Source organism: Aspergillus saccharolyticus, assembly GCF_003184585.1.
Source record: "Aspergillus saccharolyticus JOP 1030-1 unplaced genomic scaffold BP01scaffold_14, whole genome shotgun sequence".
NCBI lineage: Eukaryota > Fungi > Ascomycota > Eurotiomycetes > Eurotiales > Aspergillaceae > Aspergillus > Aspergillus saccharolyticus.
In genome coordinates this window covers 33,182-53,575 of record NW_020290624.1, presented here as the reverse complement: position 1 = coordinate 53,575, position 20,394 = coordinate 33,182, and the positions used below count along the sequence as shown (strand labels likewise).

The 20,394-nt window shown below is 52.6% G+C and overlaps 6 protein-coding genes across 6 annotated transcripts; 1 reads left to right on the top strand and 5 right to left on the bottom strand.

Annotated features, from left to right (window-relative positions):
- Positions 1-59: 59 nt before the first annotated feature.
- Positions 60-2,092, bottom strand: BP01DRAFT_318574 (putative lipase/esterase). Its single transcript, XM_025572642.1, has 2 exons — positions 1,456-2,092; positions 60-1,385 (listed from the first exon to the last, which is right to left on the bottom strand). Exons 1-2 carry the CDS (start codon positions 1,947-1,949, stop codon positions 365-367), a joined length of 1,515 nt encoding a protein of 504 aa, XP_025431417.1. The 5' UTR covers positions 1,950-2,092; the 3' UTR covers positions 60-364.
- A 415-nt stretch (positions 2,093-2,507) lies between these two features.
- On the bottom strand, positions 2,508-3,506 carry BP01DRAFT_40713 (uncharacterized protein). The gene is made up of 2 exons (XM_025578788.1): positions 2,875-3,506; positions 2,508-2,795 (listed from the first exon to the last, which is right to left on the bottom strand). The coding sequence occupies exons 1-2, from the start codon at positions 3,080-3,082 to the stop codon at positions 2,566-2,568; spliced, it is 438 nt and encodes a 145-aa protein (XP_025431416.1). The 5' UTR covers positions 3,083-3,506; the 3' UTR covers positions 2,508-2,565.
- A 523-nt stretch (positions 3,507-4,029) lies between these two features.
- On the bottom strand, positions 4,030-10,653 carry BP01DRAFT_382458 (LipA and NB-ARC domain protein; the record flags this gene model as incomplete). Its single annotated transcript, XM_025577371.1, has 5 exons — positions 4,030-7,235; positions 7,401-7,538; positions 7,641-8,274; positions 8,337-8,649; positions 10,505-10,653. 5 exons carry the CDS (start codon positions 10,651-10,653, stop codon positions 4,030-4,032), a joined length of 4,440 nt encoding a protein of 1,479 aa, XP_025431415.1.
- Positions 10,654-11,355: 702 nt separating this feature from the next.
- BP01DRAFT_356477 (putative mitochondrial methylglutaconyl-CoA hydratase (Auh)) lies at positions 11,356-12,839 on the bottom strand. The gene is made up of 2 exons (XM_025574966.1): positions 12,424-12,839; positions 11,356-12,280 (listed from the first exon to the last, which is right to left on the bottom strand). Exons 1-2 carry the CDS (start codon positions 12,777-12,779, stop codon positions 11,710-11,712), a joined length of 927 nt encoding a protein of 308 aa, XP_025431414.1. The 5' UTR covers positions 12,780-12,839; the 3' UTR covers positions 11,356-11,709.
- Positions 12,840-12,952: 113 nt separating this feature from the next.
- Positions 12,953-16,710, bottom strand: BP01DRAFT_391600 (uncharacterized protein). The gene is made up of 2 exons (XM_025578094.1): positions 16,502-16,710; positions 12,953-16,419 (listed from the first exon to the last, which is right to left on the bottom strand). The coding sequence occupies exons 1-2, from the start codon at positions 16,589-16,591 to the stop codon at positions 12,994-12,996; spliced, it is 3,516 nt and encodes a 1,171-aa protein (XP_025431413.1). The 5' UTR covers positions 16,592-16,710; the 3' UTR covers positions 12,953-12,993.
- A 732-nt stretch (positions 16,711-17,442) lies between these two features.
- Positions 17,443-20,186, top strand: BP01DRAFT_295774 (uncharacterized protein; the record flags this gene model as incomplete). The annotated part of the gene is made up of 2 exons (XM_025571824.1): positions 17,443-17,666; positions 17,732-20,186. The coding sequence occupies 2 exons, from the start codon at positions 17,443-17,445 to the stop codon at positions 20,184-20,186; spliced, it is 2,679 nt and encodes an 892-aa protein (XP_025431412.1).
- Between the last annotated feature and the right edge of the window lie 208 nt (positions 20,187-20,394).

Sequence of the window (20,394 nt, the reverse complement as noted above, 5' to 3'; positions counted from 1 at the left end):
CAAGGCTTGGGTGGTATATACACCGCATCATTAACACGTAGAAGGGACTCAATCAGGTACTCTAAACGTTCGTTGCTTCTATATTTGTACAGATGGATCTTCAGCGCATGTATAGTCATGCTGAACACGAAGCATCTAACAGGGTATTCAACCCCCAAAAACACAGCATCGAAATAGTAAGACACATAACAACGCCAAGCAAACACCAATCCTCTAAGGCCTTGAAACGAAACCCAGAAACCTTGATGCAAAAGGACCGACAATGACAAGAGAGAATCACCACCAAAGGGGGGGTAATGTGAAGGGAGGCGGGAGTGTCTTGAGAGAACCCTTCCCCCGCCCCCCACTCCCCCCGGATGATCAATCACAACTGAGCCTTCTCCGCCCACTCCCTCTGCAGCTCCCTCTCGCCCTCCTGCCGCCACAACGCATTCACGCGCAACCGCTCCTCGATCTCCTCGTCAGTAAGCGGTACGGCTTCCTCCAAGGGGATCGTCTTCTCGGACAGCAATTTGTATCCGATGTAGGTGATCTCGCCGCTTCTCGTCTGGTCTGGAAGGGCTGGCTTGTCTGCAGCGCGGTCTGCTGCCGCCACATCGACAGCCTGGCGGCAGAAGCGGGCCATGCCATCATAGAACCGACGCCCGGCGGGGGCATCCAGCATGACCAGCCCGAAACAATGGGGCATGCCCTCGAACTGCTCGACATAGATGGGGGCGCCCGCGCGGTGGATCGTGCGGGCGAGGACGAGCGCTTCATCCGTAAGACCTTCCTCCCCAATAGACATGAAGATCGGCGGGGCCTCGGTCCACAGGGCCGGGGTGCTGGCAATAGGGGAGACGAGCGGGTGCAGGAGCGCCGAGGCGTGGGTGTATAGGTCGACGCGGGGCGGTTTGACGGGCCAGATGTCGTCGGCAGGAACGACGAGCGGCCGGAAATAGGGTTCCGTTGCCGGGGTGGAGGTCGGCGCGTCGAGGTAGTCGTAGATGGCGTTGTGGGCGACCGAGGGCATCGAGCGGGTCATGTCGCACCAGGGGCTGGAGGTGGCGACGCCGGCGGGGAGGAGATCGATGGAGTGGAGGTCGCGGCCGTGGAAGCGCAGGGTGGGCTGGGTGCGGCGCAGGGTGAGGAGGAGTTGGCACAGGACGAGGGCCAGATTGCCGCCGGCGGAGTCGCCGGCGAGGATGATCTTGCGGGCTGGAACGGGGTCGTGCAGGGAGCCGGGGGGCGGGGCGATGAGCGAAAGGTAGGCGACGAGGGCGTCGGTGAGGGCGGCGGGGAAGGGGTGTTGGGGGGCCAGACGATATCGCACGGAGAGGACGGGGGCTCCAGTGCGTTTGGAGAGTTGTGCGACGGTGGGACGGTGGGTGCAGGGGTCCATGAGGCTGGGATCGCGCTGTTAGTGTTTGGGTATGATATACGAATGACCGGAGTTGGTGAGGAGCATCGACTCACAAGTAAATGCCCCCGTGGAAGTAGAGGATGACCATATCCTCCTTCGACTCCTGCTTCAACGCCTCGTACTTGACTTCCTCGGAGATGTCGGGCTGCGGAGCATTCTTGTCCACGCCACTGCGATACCCGGTCCACTCTGCTTCCACCGGCGCCACGCCGGGGAGATTGTAGGTCTCCTCGCCGGTCTTGAGCGCTTCAATGGCGTTCACAACGGCGTGTTGCACGTCGATCTCCGGCGGCGGGAAGGTCACCTTGGACACCCACATGGGACCCTTGATGCCCGGATCGCGCATGCTGGCCTTCTGTTGCTGGGATATCGAGGAGCTGAAGCTTAGGAGCGACCGGATGACAGCGACGGTCAACTCGGTGCGCAAGTCCTGCTTCCCATGGACGGGGGAGAGGCGAATGCTATGGAGGAAGATGACCTTGAGCACGAGGGGGATGCGCACAAGAATGGCCTTGAGGAGCGTGAGAGGATTTTCAAAGTTTCTCATGGTGCAAGACTCGAATGCACAGATGAGATTGACAAGAACGAGAAGGAAATCAAAGAACCGCCACAACAAGAACACAGCGAAGAAAAAGAAAAGAAAGAAAGAAAGAATGGACTGGATAACTATCGAGTGGGGAAAAAAGAGACGATAGGGGGGGGGGGGGGACTTATCTTTCCATAACTAACAAATTCTGGTCTTATGCAAACCACATAGTTAGATTGGTCGTGCCTTAACTGGATCTATTTTTGGATTCATGACTTTCAGAGGATGGTTTGCTGAGAAGCGTCTTAACACAAAAATATGATATCTCCCATTTTTTGGGTCTCTTGCCCCTTTTCATCTGGTGCGCAATTCCTCACATGGCAATAGGATTTAAAGTTGCGATCCGATGGAATTCCATGCGGCTTGACATCATCGCCCGCCACTAACTTACGTTATGTTTATAGCAAGTTAACAACTACGGAGAGTAACAGGAATAAATCCTTATTGTCTTTCTTTTATTAAAGAAAAAGAAATAATCCTATAATCACAAAAGGCCCATGATAGCTACCGTATCTTCATCACATCATCCAGTGAAAAATGAGAAAAAAAAAAACACAAACGAAAAGATGATGCTCATCTAGAACCGACCAGCAGTTTCCTTAGCCTTGCCCTTGGCCTCACCCATGAGTTCTTCCGTCTTGCCCTTGGCCTGACCAGCAGCATTCTTAGCCTGACCCATGGCCTCCTCGGCCTTGCCTTTGCCCTTGCCGGCCAACTCAGCAGCGTCACCCTTGAGCTCACCCGACTTGGCCTGGGCCTCGCCCGTGGCGGCGCCCATGGAACCCTTGAGCTTCTCGGTGGCGTTCTCTATAGAGGTGACCATGGTTAGTGATCATTCGGAAAGACAAATGGACGTATTCCAAGAGAATGGGAGAAGAAGACATACCTCCAACCTCAATACCCTTCACGGCGGCATCGGAGATAGTGCGGTCGGCGGCCTTGAGAGTGTCCTTGGCGGCATCAACGGGGCCCTTGTTCAAGCAGGCGGTGGAGGAGAGAGCGCGAGTGGCACCGATGGAGATGGAGGGAGCGGTAGGCTTGAGAGCCGCGGAGGCAGTGCGAGCAGCAGGAGCGATGCGGGCGATGAAAGACATGGTGGATATGATTTTATGTATCGAGGGGTGGTGATGGTAATTGGAATAGTTTGTAAGGGTTAGTGGGTGTAATTGCGGACGATTCTTGAAGTGATGATGATCAATGAACTGAGAGAGAGTGAGTTTGAGGGGCGATGTTGGCAGTCAGAGACATTCTTATAAGCTTGAGGACTGGACAGACCGGAGTTGAGCGACGTCATCAGGATTGGGAACGAGAGGGAGTTGGCAAGTACTCTCTTATGTCGCTCTTACGTCGATGCCTTTCCATACTCCCTCCCCTTTGGGTTTAGCCCCGCTGAATGGGCGGGTCTCCCCACAAATCTCACCGCCCGGTCTGGACACCCCCCGGTAGTTAGAATGTCCTTGCTGCTTAGTAACCAGTGCTGGCACATATGTACACAGTAGTGCACAATCAGACCAGTACCTTCGTGGAAACCCTAAGTGCTAGTGACCTACTCAACTGTGACTACTCATAGTACTTCGTATCTCCCTGAAGATATGCTGCAAAGGGCAACTCCAGATGTTTTCTGCCTCACGGGTTGTATACGTAAGGCGGTGTGGCCATAGTGTTCCCGTTCCCCCGCACCTCTTCTTCCTTCCAGCCTTCTTTCATCCTTCCTCTTCCCCTTCACAATTGGTTGTGAATTCCAGTGAAACCATCAAATCGTGCTTATTTGCATTAGAATATCTGCTCACCTTGGCACTGACCCTGCTATGATGGAGTTTTAGATCAAATCAGCCACCGGTGCGAGAGCAACGATAGACACGAATCAATAAGACAAATGTATCCCAGACGCGTTACTCCACCCCACATGCGGGGTTGATCAAAGTCAACCCTGGACGCCCCTTCTTGTGCTGCACCATGCAATATGACTCCCACAAACTGACGTTAATATCCTGAAAATACTTTCGCTGCATGCTCACTATGCTTGGGGCACTTCCCTGATTCACTCTGGTCGAGGAGGAGAGCTGCCGCTCCGGGCTCGCCCACCTCGAAACTCCGCGACTGGCATGACGACCTCGCGTGGAAGTAGAGGTCCCGAGAGATTAGGATGATAGGTTGCAGGGTATCCCGGGATTAGATGTCTTGCTGCAGCGTATCGGACTGGTCCACCAAACTGTGCCCTGCTTTCAAGATTCATAGGTGGCCAAACAGGCTCGAAGGCCGCAACAGGTCTCTCCAGAGTGTCCAAAGGCCGAAGATGCCCTGCCGCTGCCGCCGCCGCTGCCGCCGCATACGAAAGCTCCGTTTGAAGCTGACTTGTGTTTGCCGGCGACGCTAGCGTCGGAATAGGTGGGATCTTGTTGACAGGGGGCCATCTATGGGGAAACGGGCTTGGGTCTGTCGCCCATGACTGCTGTGACTTTGCAGATATCTCACGAGACATCGGTTCTGCACCCGGCTCGGAGATATAACCAGTGTATACGTCCGCCACAGGCGGCGATGTCCCGGGCATGATTGCAGATGGATGCGAAATTGGGCCGGTTGAAGTCGATGGTGTAGTGCTCAATCGACGCGCTCCTGATTGTTCAACGTTACCCTCATATGGCAGACCGGGTGAGAGATAGGTCATTGAAGGAGTGCTTGCTGACATATCTGCAACTGGCGAGCCAATTCCACTGAAGGCTGCGCCCGGAGGAGCTCTATATCGAGTGGATGAGGCCGTCGTTCCAATTTCCAGAGCATCCAGTTGATGGCTCAGAAATGCTGGATCAGGTTCACTGTATGTTGAGGAGGGTACTGGCGGCAACGAAGACATGGTATTACTTGAGCGATGGAAAAGAGAGTCCTCCGAGGATTTATCCTGCAGACCATGCAAGGTTGGCCGGCTTCTACCAGGAATCGACGATGACCGTGGCTTGCCGTTCGCTGGTCCCGCTGCAATCGTGGCGTAGCTGGGCGAATCATTCTCCTTTAGCATCCCGCCTGTGAAATCCGCTGGAGCACTTGCACACTGTCTGTTCTGAGGCCTCGTGGTTTGCCTGACCGCTGTTAATGCCTCAGATGCTGAAGATCGAGAGCCGCTGCTACGGTCTTTGTTCTGAGGGTTACTTGTTATGGCTTGCACGGGAAAGACCCGCAGGACCGGCGCCGCAGGCTGCGAGCCACGAATCCGGTGTGGCAAACCGGGTCGCCTGGGTTTCTCGGAAGGTTTTGGAGGCTTCAATGATTTCTTGACCAAGTGCCAGCCGCGGTCCTCCATTACAGGTGCGTTAGATACCACCTGTGAAATACCTGACTTCGGCCTCTCGATTGCTTCACTAGTCTGCGAGGGCGACGATGCAGTGATCTTATCATCTGCAATTTCTTGACTGGAATGTCGGAAAATGTGTGGTAGAAAAGGCTTCAAGTTGAACCTAGGGTGGCGCAGAGGAGCGACTTCTTGCGGAGAAGCCTCTAATGGAGACTCCAACTGGGGCGATACTATGTCTGGCTCAAGCCAGGCAGGCAGTTCCTCTGCAGCAGACTCAGGTACCGACGAAGACGAACTACTTGATCGATCAAAGACCGAGCGGTGGTGAGAGATTGGACCGGAACCGGGTGAAAGCTGATCTATCATCCTGGAAATGTCCCTCTTGATCGCTCTCATTTGCTCCTTCGCCTTGCGAACCGTGGGGGTTTCGCGTGCAGATCCTCGTTTTGATCTTGTGAAGTTCTCGAGGACCCTCGACACGTGAGTCTCGAACTCACGGTAATCTGCGACTAGTCCGAAATTCTTCTTGTCTTTCCGGGCGTACTCATACGAGCCGTAAAGCACATTACAAGCCACGAGAAGCCACGAGTCATAATGATTAGTCGCGGAGTCATTTGGGGCTTTTTTTCTCTGTTCCTCATCCATGATCTTCAGCTCGTCACGGCAAAAACCTTGGACGACACTATGGATCTTGATGACGTCGATTGTTCCGGCATTCTGCAAAGCTGAAGAGAAAAAGGCTTCCTGGCTGCTCTCGGTCTGGGACTCAGAGAGGTCCGGCACCACGAATCTCTGATCAAGTACATTGTCTCTTTCCGCCTGAGGTGACAAAGCTGAGGGATGCAACGGATAAGAGTCCGACACTCGTTCAATAAGGCCGTGCTGGATCAAAATTCCGATTGTTGTGTCAAGATCCCCTTGATCTCCGCTTCTGCTGGGCGTGGAGACTTCAGTATTCAGCGCTTTAAGGGCTGGGAGACCCAAATTTAAGAGACCGACTGGAATATGGTGACTGAAGAACGAGATCAGATTAACGAGGTTGAGCGCCGGCCACTGCTCCAAGCGATACAGATCATGCATGATGCTCAGAAACGGCTCTGCCAATTTTCCGTCGATCCGTGAATCTATGTGGTATTTCTCAATCGGCTTTGACATCGAACTGAGTCGATGACTGATGGCATGAATCGCCAAAGGTAGGCATTCATAATAAGTTACTAATTCTGTGGCTTTCTTGATTTGGGCTGAGCTTGGTTTTCGAATGCCTAGATCCTCGAACAGCAGCTTGCAGGCATCCTCTGTCCCAAGGGGCTTAAGCTGGAGGCAGTATGGCTCGTACAAACGCTGTTTCCGCTTCAACGTCTTGTCTATCGAGGTGTAGATGATACTACAATTCTTATTGAACGGCAGGAATTGTCTGAAGTTGTTAATATCATGCTCGTGCGCAAAGCTGATTCCGTCAAACACGAGAAGCCAGCCTTCGCGGTTTTGCAGCCATGTTCTTAACGAATCGACATATCTGCGAGAAGGATTGCTGTCTGGATAACGGAATTCTTCCCCGTCAATCAGTGCAGCTGCTTGAGCAATATCCCAGAAGCACTTGTAAGTTGATTCCAGTGACTTGGCATCGACCCAGAAAATCCCCCCTGGGTATATGTCTCGATGTGTGCACACGTATTGTCGCGCAAGGTGCGATTTGCCAGTGCCAGGCCCTCCACAAATCAAAACAGCCGTCAGACGCTCCGCCCTCTTCTTAGCTTTAAAAAGACGTGCGTGAAGTACTTCAAGCTGCTTCTTCATACCTACAAATGTGGCGTTAGGGTGAAAACCCGGTGGGACCACAAAGAGAGGATCTTTGCGCATTGATCGTGACAAGGACAGCTCCGTGCTCGCTGCCATTGCCGTCTCAGATACAACGGAGCGTTTTCTTTCAGATGAAAGTACGATTGATTCAGAATTACCTAAGACATAGTCAGCATTATCGACTGACGTTGTGTCTCTGATGAAAACAGGCAAGTAAGATACAGGAAGCAGAGAAACAAATGAGCTTATGCTGACGACGAAGAAGACCTTTATAACCGCCCCTCTCGGATTATGTTCTAAATACTCCGCCTAGAATTGCTTACTATGAGAATATGGTGGTTCCGCGGGCTCTTCGACCTCGTACTGATTGAACGTGACTGGAGAACGCGGCTCGGGGAGCATGTGTGGCCTACCAATTGCTCGAAGGTCCGGTGCGCTTCTTCCAAGTTGCTCGGTATCAACTATGCATAAATCGTTAGCTATTGATCGGGCAACGGTGGTATGGCGGAGACACGCAAAGAAGAGACTGGTCATGCAAGAGAAGGTCAGGCCGGATTACATACCATCTCCAAACATCTCCCTTGCTATGGTTTCTTTCATGAGCCTGCGCGCCTTGCGCTCTTCATTCCATCGTTCATGTATAGTCGCTGGAGCATCACCTGAGTATCGCAGGAGAGCCTCTGCCACCGCCTCATATCCGGGAGAGTCCTCATTGTCGAATTTGCACATGTGTCTGTGATCAGCCTCGATTCCCATGCGCTCGACTCCTTCCATGTAAGGCGCAGCGGAACTCTCGTCGACGATCAGCTCGCGAGTCCCCTTGACGTCAGTTGACAACGTCTCGTGGAAGAAATAAATGTGGAAGCGGCTCGTCATGTCAGCAAACAGACTGTTGATGTTCTGCAGAGTCTCGTTGTTTGTCTTGAGTGCTTTGACCAAGTGCGGCGAAGATTCCATGAACTTCTTTGGCATGACGGCGCTACAGATGTTCTGCAATAGCGCACCCCACTTCGCAACGTCCGACCCATTGTGAGGTGTTCCGAGAAACAAGATGCCGTACGTGGAGACATAGATGGACCTGAGATGCTGGATTCTTTCGTTGCTCACACTACGACAGTAGATCAGGGCACGTTTGACGACCAGGCCGCCCAACGAGTGGCAAACGAAGATTATGGGTCTTTCGGAACATCGACGCAGCTGCACAGGAGTTAGCCAACATGATATAAGATCACACGAATTTCAGACGAAGAAATACATACGTTTCGGTTCGCGGCTAGCCCGGAGGCCAACGTCTCTGCATGGTTATGAAGTCTGTCCTTCGAAGCACCGTCTGTGAAAGCGGTGACGTTGGCGTTATATCCGTATGTCAAGATGCGGACGCGACTGGGGCCAAGGACATCTGGGAGGAGATCAGCGGGCCAGAAGGTGCCACTGTCCTTGCCGTTGTGGTTGGAAGCCCAGGTGTTGTAGGCGTGGCCGTTGAGACCATGCACGAACACGATATCAACGAGGGGCTGTTCCTCCGAACGGTAGATCTCAGTGAGCCCGATCTCCTTCACGCGAGTGGACAAGCTGGCCATGTGTCAGCGGACCGGGGGAGAGAGGAAGGTTGTGGCGTGGGGACTGAGTGCTTGACGATATCCGATATCCTTGAAGGCGTGGTGTTTGATCTTGGGGAACTGTGACAAGCGAGTGTAAGATGGATGGAGGAAGGAAAGATGGAGGAAGGGAGTTTGGGAGTGTGGGGGGAAGAATAAGTTATAAGTTTTATTTGAAGCGTCGGGGAAGGAGCATGAGACAAGCGGCTGACTTGCCCGGGTTGGAGGAGGGGCAGTTTTGGCAGTTGGTTGCTTACGACCTTCTCCTCTTCGTAGTGACTAGTAGGAGTAATTGACTCAACCCCTAAACAACCTGAATAATAGTTAAATACGAAACTTCCTACTAATCATTCAATCATCAGCTCTTGACCTTCCCGATCGGACGGAATGCCAAAGAAAAGAGTTCCCGTGGGCTGTTCAGGGGGAGTGACCAGTGGGAGGTCATGCTGGCAGCCTTGCTGACTGCAGATCCGTGACACTCGACCCTCGACCCTCGGGGGCTGAGTCTGCAGGTGCAGCCTGTGCCTGTTGTTCCGACAAGGCTGAATCTCAACCTGTTTCTTGGTCCGTAGCACAGAGCCTAAGCTTGCCAAACTCCTTCATCTTCATCAAGTCGCATACTTGTACTTTGAAAGCTTTCATAAACCTCAAATTTCGACTCGACCAAGCATAGGGCTATACAGGGAGACTCGCTTGATTTGATTCATAACTGAGAGTCACTTCCATTTGAGATATGAGGGTGAATTGAGAGGTTCGGGGGATTGAATGTATTTCAGTTTGCCAACATGAAACATGAGAGGATGGCTTACTCGATGCAAATAGGTCCACATACTCACAACATACTGGTGTCAAAGAAGAGAACAAAGGACAAATGATTTATGGATCTAGAGTGGTAGGAGTAACCGATATGAGAACGCATGCACTTTCGTTACTCGAATATCCTGACCACAGAAGAGGTCCCAGGGTTTGATGTATACCATGACTGTATCGTTGATAAGACCGCTGGGGAATACTTTTCACTTCTAATGATCCTTTAATAAGTTTGATTGTGTGCCAAAAACGATAATGCCAGATGCTTAGGAAGTATAGTATGTAAACGAAACACAAGCTGAAGCAATGAATGCTTTCGGTGAATGTGAAGAAAGATAGGTAGTAAAGTCGTTAGGTGAAGAGCAGCTTTCTAGACAGTGAAGAAGATTGTCCTTCTCCCAATCATCAGTGCCATTTCCTCAATACAATAAGGTAGAGAGAATCATCCAAAGGACCAATAGCGCTCATACTCAGCCCTTTCCTCCTCAATTTCCGCCAATTGCTCCAGAAAAATGCCTTTGACTTCGTCGGAGGGCTGCCTTGCAATCATCGTATCGCTCGTGCTCGATAAAGCCTTTCTCCGGGCACAGATCGCCCAGTCTCTCCCTGACCTCCGCAACAAGCTCCGTTCCTGCCACTGCACCATCGCTATCCAGTTTACTTCACTCCAGGTCGGCGTCCAAAAAGTCGAATGGGAAAGGGGTCTTGCTGGTGACGGCAGGTAAGTCCGTCCACGTATCTTTCAGATCGACTAGAAGCGATTGAACGTTCTGTGGGCAAGGAAGATCAACCCGTATGCTGTCGTCTTTTGGAATTCGACTACTCTATCTAGGTCTGAGTTTTTGGCATGCATGGGTTTTCGCCATCCAATAAACACAACTTGGACAGTGTATTCATGTACAACCGTGGACCGTTCGCCCGTGGTGCTAGATCGAGCGTCTCAGGCTCAAGGCCATCCCAATCGAGGAAGGCCGAACGGGGATGGTGGTTGAAGAGAGGCGAAGATGTGACCGGACTACCAGTCAATAATGCCCGTAAGCTTGTCAGGCTCATGCGGGTCTACAAAGACGTTGTCATCATGCAAATCACTAGCATATGGAGCTTCTGTGAATGATAATGTCATCGTGCTCCAGACTTGAGACAGCGGAACACCTTTAGCCTTTTCCATGGTGATAAACACAGCCCTGACAGGATGCGAATTTAGCCTGCGAGCTTCATGTGCAGACATCAAGAGCCTGCAATCGTGCGATCACCAGTGTTTGAAAGCTCAAGGGGGATAGATAGACCATCTGAGGGGATATTTGGTTCGGGAGTCGATGATCCTGGCCGGGTGTTGCGGAGGAAGATGCAGCGTGGTGGAGAGCGATAGGGAATATCAGCGTTCGGAAAGACAATTGGACATGCTCGGAACTTTTATACCAATTTCCAAATGCCTTAGCGCTTTCTGATAGTAATTCTTTTCTGTACAATCTTCAAGATCATAACATACTAGTAAAAAGGAGTCCAACTTAGGAAGTTAGTAGCCCTATCCTAGCAAATGAGTCTACTCCGTACTTTATAAGAGACTATATTATCGAAGTTGAGATTCAGTTTTATTTCAACTTCTACGGTATAACTACATCCCGTCCAGCTTAGTCCCTCTCGAATGATGCTCTGCCTCTCTAGGTTCGTCTACATCATCGACAAGAACACCCTGCTTGCACTCTGAGCGCCCCATGTCAGGATCATTAAGATCAAGCAGCCCTCCCACCTAAACGTCGTCACCGTCAAGTGGCGAGCATGAATATTCGCTCCCGAGTGCCAGTACGGCGTGGGGGAGATGTGTACTATGTATGCTCTGTAGATCCTTATCACATTTCGAACACCAGCTGCTCTGACTGCAACCTCATTTCACCCGTAAGGGCTACTAATAATCAGCTCTACTTCTGGTCTCCTGGTGAAGAATACCCCTCACAGCCCCGAGACGGTGTCATCCCCGTGTGATCCGCAGCTGACCGTTGCCAGCCCATAACAAGAGACAGACCTCATCCCGATCTAGTAAGCAAAATCCCAAAAGTCAAATGCCATTTCCCTCATCAACAGTTTAGTTATGTCTGATAAATGACCCTGACTTCACATGATTCTCAAACGGTGTAAATAACCATAGTATCCCGCCCAAACCCACCGCAGTCAAATAAACAACACAAAACGCGCCTCAGCTTGTACACACCACCTATAAAAAAACTCACCTCCCCTTGAAGACCGGCTTCCTCCGCTCAGCAAACGCCCGTAGAGCCTCCATTCGATCCTCCGTCCCCATTACCCCCTCATACGCCTCATTCTCCGCCACCTCCCCTTGTTCCCACCCGTCCAGCGCCTTCATCGCCTGACGAATCGCCAACGGCCCGCCCTCACAGATCCCCAACGCAAGGTTGATGCTTTCTTGCAGCACCTTCTTGCGCGCAACCCCGGGCTGGGTCTCCTCCTCCGGCAGGATCTCCACGAGCCGGTCGCACAGCCCCAGAAAGTAAGCCTCAGGGCCGGACACCCGCCGCCCGGTGAGGATCATGTCGCGGGCGCGGTTGACCCCGATCAGCTGCGGGAGGCGGTAGGTACCGCCCGCGCCGGGGATGATGGCCAGGCGCGTCTCGGGCAATCCCACCATGCATGAGGAGCCGAACACCCGGAAATGCGAGCACAGGGCCAGTTCGAGCCCGCCGCCTAGGGCCGTCGAGGAGACAGCGGAGATGGTGGGAATGGGCAGCTGGGAGAGGGCGGTGAAGGTTTGGCGGAGGTGGGTGAGGAATTGGTGGGTCCTAGAGGCCGATGGGGATCAGGTCAGTGGATTCGGGTTCAAAAACACCAGAAAGACGGACCGGCGGAGATATGGTGGAGAGTCGAGCTTGCCGAAAAGGGCTGAAAGAAACAGCAAGATCAGACACTGCAGGGGTGAACGGACTCCTCTTTGGTCATGCCAGCACGTTCCTTAAGGTCTGCGCCAGCGCAGAACGCGGCATCCGCGTTGCTGCCGAGCACAAGAGCTCGGGTCGGCCCTTGGCCGTTTTCGGCCGCGATGGACTTGACGTGCTGAGCGAGACCGTCTAGCAAGCTGCGAGAGATGGCATTCCGGGCGTTGGGTCGGTTGAGGAGGAGGACGCGAATGGTCCCGGAGCCCGGGGCCGGGACGTGCTGGGTTTGAATCACATCGTCGCTGCTGCTGGTGCTTAACGGGGCAACTGTGATGCGGACGGACAGTGAACCAGTGCGTGAGAGAGTGTGAAAGGTAGAGAGAGACTGGGGGAGTCGAGGAGCCATTATCACTGAGGAGGTAAAAGTGGTTGACCGGGTGGGTTGCAGTTTCGTGGGAGACGGAAGGGTTGAAGTGAAGTAAGTTGGGGAACGACGGGAAGGTGTGGGGAAATCGGAAACCTGAACTGCGGGGAACCGCGGATAAGCGTCTGTTTGAATACTATAGTAAATATCTACATCTGTCATATCCATCGAATACTTAGATACACTGCACATAATCCTAGTGATTTACGTAAAGTGAATATCGCGCATCAACCGCGTAGCTCTCGACTTCCTCGTCACTAGGCCAGGATCCCCAGACTTCCGAAGTGCTGATAATGTCGTATGCTTCCTGCAGAAAGAGATCGGGCCAATTTACACCGTCCTGCTGCTGCACTTCCCACCTGTGTTTCTTGAATTTTGGCTGTTTGGCGGCATGTTCCTCCAGAAACATCCGGATTGCTATTAAAACCTTGCGCATTATCCGACTCCCGTTCAGCAGCTGGTCATACTTGTCCTTCAGGTCAAGCTCATACTGTCTCATCCATCGCAGCAGACTCATCAGTCCATCCCAATCTTCAACGAGGCCAAGGGTGCGGGCAAAGGCATGAAGAACAGCAGGCGTGGGAACATGAAGCAACGGTGGTAGAGTCACCTGCGAGCCGGTGGCATGCTGTACTGCGGATAATCGGTGCTCGACAAGCGATATAGCCTGTGAATCCCCGAGGACACATACGTAGAATTGTCGTTTCATATATTTGAGACCATTCGGTATGATTGTCTCAAGTTGTGGTGGCGCGGACTCGAGCAGTGTCAGGTGACCAAGCGACGCCATTTGACGAGTGATTTCCAAAGCTTCATGCACGGCATCAGGGTTTCTGGCCACAGCAACTCCAACACGTGAAAATGCACGGCAGAGAGCATGGAATCCTGCCAAGCCAGTATCGATTTGACGCTCTTCCAACCATCTCATGAGTGACTGCGCCCTGAACCAGGCCACTATCCTCCGAGGGTGACGCCTGACTCGTGCCTTGTTTGCGCCCCCTGCGTAATCGACTATTGTAGACAAGACATGAATCCAGGCTTGAGGCGGCTGTGAATCCCGTTCTCGTAACAAATCAATGGCATGAGGTAGCGCCTTGTGGTGGTGGAAAAAACGATCCATTCTTACTGGTGTGAGTGATCTAGTCAACGGCGACGGGTGTGGGCTTCCTGAATCCAGCTGCAAAGGGAATTGGTCCAAGGCAGGGGTTACAGGCCCGGAAGGCTGAATTTCCGGTAGGTGATGCACGTGGCTAAACCTGCAGAGGAAGGCAACGAACGCGTCGACGAGGTACCCCGGTAGCTCTTTCAGAGTCTTTTTATACCATCTGGGGCGGTAAGGATTGCGTCCGTGGACCGTACACAAAACTCCTAACTGCTCATCTGTCAAGTCGCTGCAAAAGAGATAGTCCAACCCGGTGTAGAAATTCGGTGCACGTCGCAAAAGCAATGCGAGAAACCGACCATTCGGACGCACGCCCTGAGAGAGCATCATATTCAGAAGATGCTTTAAACCGGGTGGTTCAGACGGGACATAGATCCAGTCTCTAGCGGACACCGGTTCGGGGAAAACCTCTAGTCCATCACCTGGTAGAGCCGTGCTGAGATACTCGCTGTTCTTATGAAACATGGTTCGTTGGCGATGAATCAATTTTTCCGCCATCGCGGCGAATATGGCACCATGGGGACGCAGCCCGTGCTCCTGGTAGGATAGGAAACAGGCCCAGGCTTCCCGGACAGTCCTGGTAGCGCGGATTCGTGCTTCCCACAGCTTATAGTGGTCGGAATCCGCGGGGAATCGCTGCATAGTCACCGGTTGAGCTAACACCAAGGATCGGGTTTGGATTGTTGGGCTACCGTCTGTATCCCATCCTGCCAGAATCCGACACATGTTTTCCCAAGCAGAGGGAGAAAACCCCGCCTCTAGCTGCTGGGTCAGAACGCGCATCGCGCGGCTTCTCATGCCTTCAAGCCCCCGATCGACATCGTAACCCATTTTGTCTTCTTTCCAAGGTGGCCACGACGCAGCCTTGAGTTCCGCAGATTGGCGTTCAGCTTCTGTCTTCTTATGAGCAACTTGTATAGCAACAAGACTCTGATAGCCTCGTTTTGTGACTGGCAAAGCCGGCTGGTGTCGGGCCATAGCTCGAAGAAGCTCAATCTGTGCACGCTGTTGTATTGAGACCGATATAAATGGCTCATATCGACAGGGAATTGAAAGCACCCGAAGTATGGTGTTACAAATCTCGACCAGGCGCGGACGAGACCCATCAGCCGTGATCCTGGAAGCGGGCACTGTACTCAAGTAGAACGCGAAAGCCTGAGCGATCGTGAGCTGGGCCTGCGGCCACAGCTCGCGAGCATGATGTAGTAAGCGAACAACTAAAGTTGAGGCCGGATTCATATCAAGAGGCGGCTCCATTGCATAATGATCTTCCTTCTCTTCAAGGGTATTTGTGGTTTCTTTATCGCTTGAAAGAGAACTCGGTAGTTGAGAGGTTCGACCAGTGAGGAGGTCTAGCGAGTAGTGTAGAAGTAGTTTGAAGGTTCTGGACTCAAGACTCTGACGAAGAAGAAGTAGCGGGATGAACGACGGCACTCGCCTGGATCCTTGAGCTGAGCTTTGGTCAGAGCTTACTAGCAGCATGCGTAGACATGCGTCATATGGTGTTTTGCTTTTGAGCACCCACGCCCACGTCACCACGTCAGCAGCGGTATATCCTCGTTGAGTCAAATATTCGATGCTCTCTTCTGAGAAGATATATTCCAAATGTTGTCGTAGCAGTTTATGCTTGAAGGAGTATCGCTCGGCTAGCTTCGGACTAGGATCAAAGAGTTTTGAGCCCCAACTATCAAGTAGGGGATCCACTCGTTCTATATAGTCTGCGACGATTTCCTGCAATGAGAGGCGATGGAAATGTTTGAAGTGGTCTATGGTGTTCTGGCTGGCATTAAGCAGTTTTTTATCGGTCCCTTCAGTAATCCAATGACCAGTCTCTGAGTCTTTATGCTTAAGCCTCTTGTAGAGCATGACCAACAAGTACTCTGTAGGAGTCAGTTTGAGTTTGGTACCGGAGTTCCTGCGAGGATTCGCTCTTGTATTATTAGGTGAGTGTCGGTCGGTGTCTGATTCATCCCAAGGGTCACGATCTAGAGAGGCAGTCGGCGTCGACCGCAGAGCGCGTTCGCTCTGAGAATGAGCCGTTGCACCATCCTCCTCAGAATCTTCAACAGAATCGCCAAATATATTACCCCATTTTCTTTCTTCCGGGAGCTCGGCTTTTTTGGTGGTTTCCTGGGTAGTTGCAGCGCTTGCGACGGTCGACTTCGAGGAACTTGCATCCACCTTCTCTTCCACCACACGTCCGTCTTTGAAGCACCTACTCAAAGGAGAGTGACGACGCAGCTCCCTCCAGTATGCAGTTTCCAGCCAGGGCCAGGGCTGTATAGGTCTAGGGTCTTCTGGCACCGATTGGGGGCTTTGAGCTGATGCAGGTGCAGCTTCAGAATGGCTAGGAGTTTGTATGTATCGAACCGAAAGACCGGATCTATGGATAGAAGAGGCCAATGGCGAACTGTAGGAGTGACTGGGACTGTAATGGCCGTGACCGCTATAGTATGGAGCCTTCAGACGAAACAGCAGACGAAACAGCTTAGCCCATGTCACAAGCGGAGAGTAATCATTTGGATCTTCGATGGGTTGGTACCTTTAGCCATGTGCAGTGAATGGGCAATTGCGCCGCTCTCAGAGAGGAAGCTCTCGAGCAGCTCGACACATATTTGGCGACCGATGACATCCATGAAGAAAGTCATCGAGTGGGCTATAGCAAGAGTCAGGGAAATGATTGTCGTTTGATGTCGCTGGGAGACTCAAAGAGATGTAAAATAAGTGGAGGTAGAAAGAGGGAAGACGGAGTGCAACGAATGTTTAATGCATGAATTGGAAATCCATTTGGGGAAAAATACCAATATCACGTGATGGATACATAACTGTCACGCGCAAGTCCCGAGGGCGGCGGAGACTCGCTCTGCTCTGCCTTTTGCTTCTCCCTTTCCCTCTCCCTCTCCCTCTCTCTCCCTCTCTTCTAAATTTCCCTATCACTTTCTTTTCGGTCGGTCGGTATACTTGATGGAATCGGAAATCATGCTTTGAGATACCCGCAGTCGTGCTTCTATATGCTCAGCTGAACCACTACCTGCATTCTATACTGTACGGGCGCTGAAGATTACTTACCCACACCCACGCACCCACCCACTCTTGTCTCAATTTACCTTACGCGGTAGCGCGGGCATATGCGTCGAGTACCGACCCGATCTCTCCCCCTGCTTGCGCACCATTTCTTTATCACTTGAGTCCATCTCCATTGGCGCATCCGCCCCGGAGAGCTCGGAGCGCTTGAATCGACTCCTTGGAGTAATCTCTTCAGGGTTTCTGCAGTTAACTCTTGCCCTCGGCTCACTTTAGCCACGGCTTCAGGAGTTCACTTTTGCGCTCGATTTTTCTGTTGTTCATATACATCAACTCATAAGAGCCACGACATAAATAAACACAGAACAATAATCCAACGCATAACTCCAACGGGAAAAGTTTCGGACTCTCAACCTTCGCGTCGGAAACAGACTCGGACGGCAGCGCGACTGAACCATCATGAGTGCCGATGAAGGCGGAGGAACGGCCGTAGTGCCTGTCACAAATGGCGAACAGCCTCGCAACAGTCCGGAGCCGTCGACATTGGCAACCCCGGGCAAGCGAAAGCGTGTTTCCAGTCACGACGACAAGGCCGCACAGGATGCCACTGCCGCTGCGGCGCAATTGCAGGAACGAGCCAAACTACAAGAGACGCTGCGAAATTTGGTGGAAATCCTGAGCAAGTAAGCTCTTAGCCTATTCACTGGCTCACGCGAAGAACGACTGCTAATCATTGGTTTGCTTACAGAAATGACTCCGATTTACATCTCCTGTCGTGCCCGCTGCCATCGTCCCTTACAAAACCCCGTTCCAAGCGCGCAAAGGTCTCGGGCGATAAGGATGAAAGCTCGAGTATACAGGCCCGGGTCGCGTCGGACCGCTACAACACGCTTTCGGAATTCTTGAGTGACATTGAAAGGGCATCTGCTGCAGTGATTGAGCGAAATAAAGCCCAGGCGACCGCTGCTCCTGCCGACGGAAACCCACTGACAGAAACGGTCAATCGCATTGCTGCCTTCAAAAAGCTACTGAATAGCTTGGTTCGCCAAGCACAGATGAGCCAGACTACCGTCAAAACCGAAGCATCAGAGGACGGTGAAGCCCCAGTCAAAACCACGGCCTCCAACGTTGAAGTCCGGAATGAAAGTGCGGTCCTGACCTTGTTTGGTAACCCGGCGAATCCGAAACAGCTCTACTCCAGTCTGCAGAAGACAGTCAAAGTTCCGTTACAATCAGATGATTCAAGCTCAGACAAGTATGTTGAGGTGCAAGCGCCGCTGCCGGAGGATGGCCTACCCAACGGGATCACCGCCACAAAGGTGATACCTATTACTCTGGAAGCGAAGCCGAAGGAGGCCAAGAGGACTTTCGGCGAAGTATTCACGCCGCGTGCAACATTGCCTCAATTGGAAGCGCCTCGCACAACTGGAGCTACGTCTCGCAACGTCTCTGGTGGCTGGATCGACCCCTTCGAAACGATTACGGACTACAGGTCATTTCTGGGTGACCGTAACAACTACTGTTTGGCGATGCTTCCTTCTGTTTCCTGGCTGCAGTATGGCGGAGTTACTTCATCGCCGGCTTACTGGAGTCGTCGTCAGAAGCAGCAGCCTTCGGAGCATCGCGAAGACGAAAAGTTACCTGATGATCCGATGCCATCCACAGACGAAGATATTGCGCTCTGGCAAGGCGTGTATTCGTCTTTTGCCCCGTCGTTCGATAGCTCAGGGTCCGTTGTTCAAGCTGACTCGAAAGATCTGGTATGGTGGAGTAAGCGCGGAGCTAGACGCCTTTACACGCTGCTCTCAATGGCAGTACCAGAGGCTGAGGATGTCGTAGCATCTGTACAGCCGGGCAATATCGGCGAGCTAGATGAGAGCGCTTTGGAGGAATTGGTCAAGTCGTTTAACCCAGAGGACTTGGCAGATAACATAACTCAAAGCAACAGAGCCTCAGAAGAGTCCACTGATGAAGAGACTCGGGGATTGGATGACGTACTGCGGGATGTCTCCGAATTATTAGAGACTCTCAGTTCGTACCAGAGAATTCGCAGCCTGGAACTCGTGAGCACCGGGGGCCAAGGAGCGGATCCTAGAGAAATGGCACCCAGGCCTGGATCGACGGACGCGCCCTCCGAGGAAGAGCGAACCGTTTACGAGACATTAAAATCTAGTCTTGCAACGCTCGTCGCGACTCTACCACCATATGCTATTGCCAAGTTAGATGGTGATCAATTGGCTGATTTGAACATCAGCCAGAAAGTCTTGATTGAAGGCGCGGATTACCAAGGTACTATGGAGAAAGATGACTATACTATGCAGCAGGAGCGCGCGTCTTCTATCCCTGCAAATCGAACTTCCACACCCAGCCGAGCTGCCAGCTACCAGTCCCAGTACAACCAGCGGGGCTATAGCGCCAACACTCGGGCTCAACCTCAAGGAAACATGCAGACAGCTCAGCCCTACTTCGCAGGAAGGCAGGGTTCTGCACCCGCGCCTTATACCTCGGCGCCACCGCAGCAGTATGCGGGGGGCCGCCCACCATCGACACCCCAGCAGAGGCCAGGCTATCATCCCGGGTACTCTCAGCCACCATCTCAATTTAACCAAGGCAACCCTGGCCCACAATATCAGCAGCGCCCAGGACAGAATGGATACAATCCATACGCAGGGCAGCAGGGTGTACCCCCTGCGCAGGCATCGCCCCAGCCGTACACCCCTCGGCCTGGACAAGCCGGTCCTTACCATGCGTCTCAGGCAGCAGGCCGAGGCGCATCTCCCCAAAAGCCCCCTTACGCAACGCCTACCGCGACCCCGCGGGCCTCGTATAGTATACCTCCAGCTTCGGCAAACCCTCAGCAAGCCCCACAGCGGTACATCCCGCAGCAATCACAGCAACCGCACCAGCCGCCACCACCACCACCACAACAACAACAGCAGCCGCCGTCGCAGCCGCCGTCGCAGCCGCAATCCCATCCGGGCAGCTTCCCATCCAACCAAGCCCAGCCGCAGTCGGCAGGCTATTCGAACTCAGCTGCCGCGATGACCTATGCGCGAAGTGCAGCTGAGCAGGCCGTGGTGATGGATCGAAACAAAGCCCAGCTGGCAGCCAACATCCAGAACCGGCCCAACTCCACGACACCGCAGCCGTCAGGCGATTCGGCGACACCAAAGCCGAATGGAACCCCGGCTCCATCATCATGAGCAGATCGAGATACCGGTGATGGGAAAATGATCAATCATGTAGTTATTTTGTATATCCTTCCCTCCCCCTTCTTATGCGGCTGCCCTATCCGCCTCGCGATCGGCACAATCTCCAAGCATTAATGAGGTATAGGACGACCCAGCAAAGGTTGCAAAATCAATGTATAACTCGTTTCTATCTTGGAGCAAATCATGTTCTTTTTTTTTT

Bases quoted from the DNA above. Each gene is read 5' to 3' on its own strand.
- BP01DRAFT_318574 (XM_025572642.1), bottom strand. From the start codon at position 1,949: ATGAGAAACTTTGAAAATCCTCTCACGCTCCTCAAGGCCATTCTTGTG. The intron at 1,386-1,455 runs GTGAGTCGATGC...GCGCGATCCCAG, and splicing joins TTCCACGGGGGCATTTACTT to CCTCATGGACCCCTGCACCC.
- BP01DRAFT_40713 (XM_025578788.1), bottom strand. From the start codon at position 3,082: ATGTCTTTCATCGCCCGCATCGCTCCTGCTGCTCGCACTGCCTCCGCG. The intron at 2,796-2,874 runs GTATGTCTTCTT...TCACCTCTATAG, and splicing joins GAAGGGTATTGAGGTTGGAG to AGAACGCCACCGAGAAGCTC.
- BP01DRAFT_356477 (XM_025574966.1), bottom strand. From the start codon at position 12,779: ATGGCTCCTCGACTCCCCCAGTCTCTCTCTACCTTTCACACTCTCTCA. The intron at 12,281-12,423 runs GTCCGTTCACCC...ATCGGCCTCTAG, and splicing joins GCTGGCATGACCAAAGAGGA to GACCCACCAATTCCTCACCC.
- BP01DRAFT_391600 (XM_025578094.1), bottom strand. From the start codon at position 16,591: ATGTCATCGGTCGCCAAATATGTGTCGAGCTGCTCGAGAGCTTCCTCT. The intron at 16,420-16,501 runs GTACCAACCCAT...TTTCGTCTGAAG, and splicing joins TTCACTGCACATGGCTAAAG to GCTCCATACTATAGCGGTCA.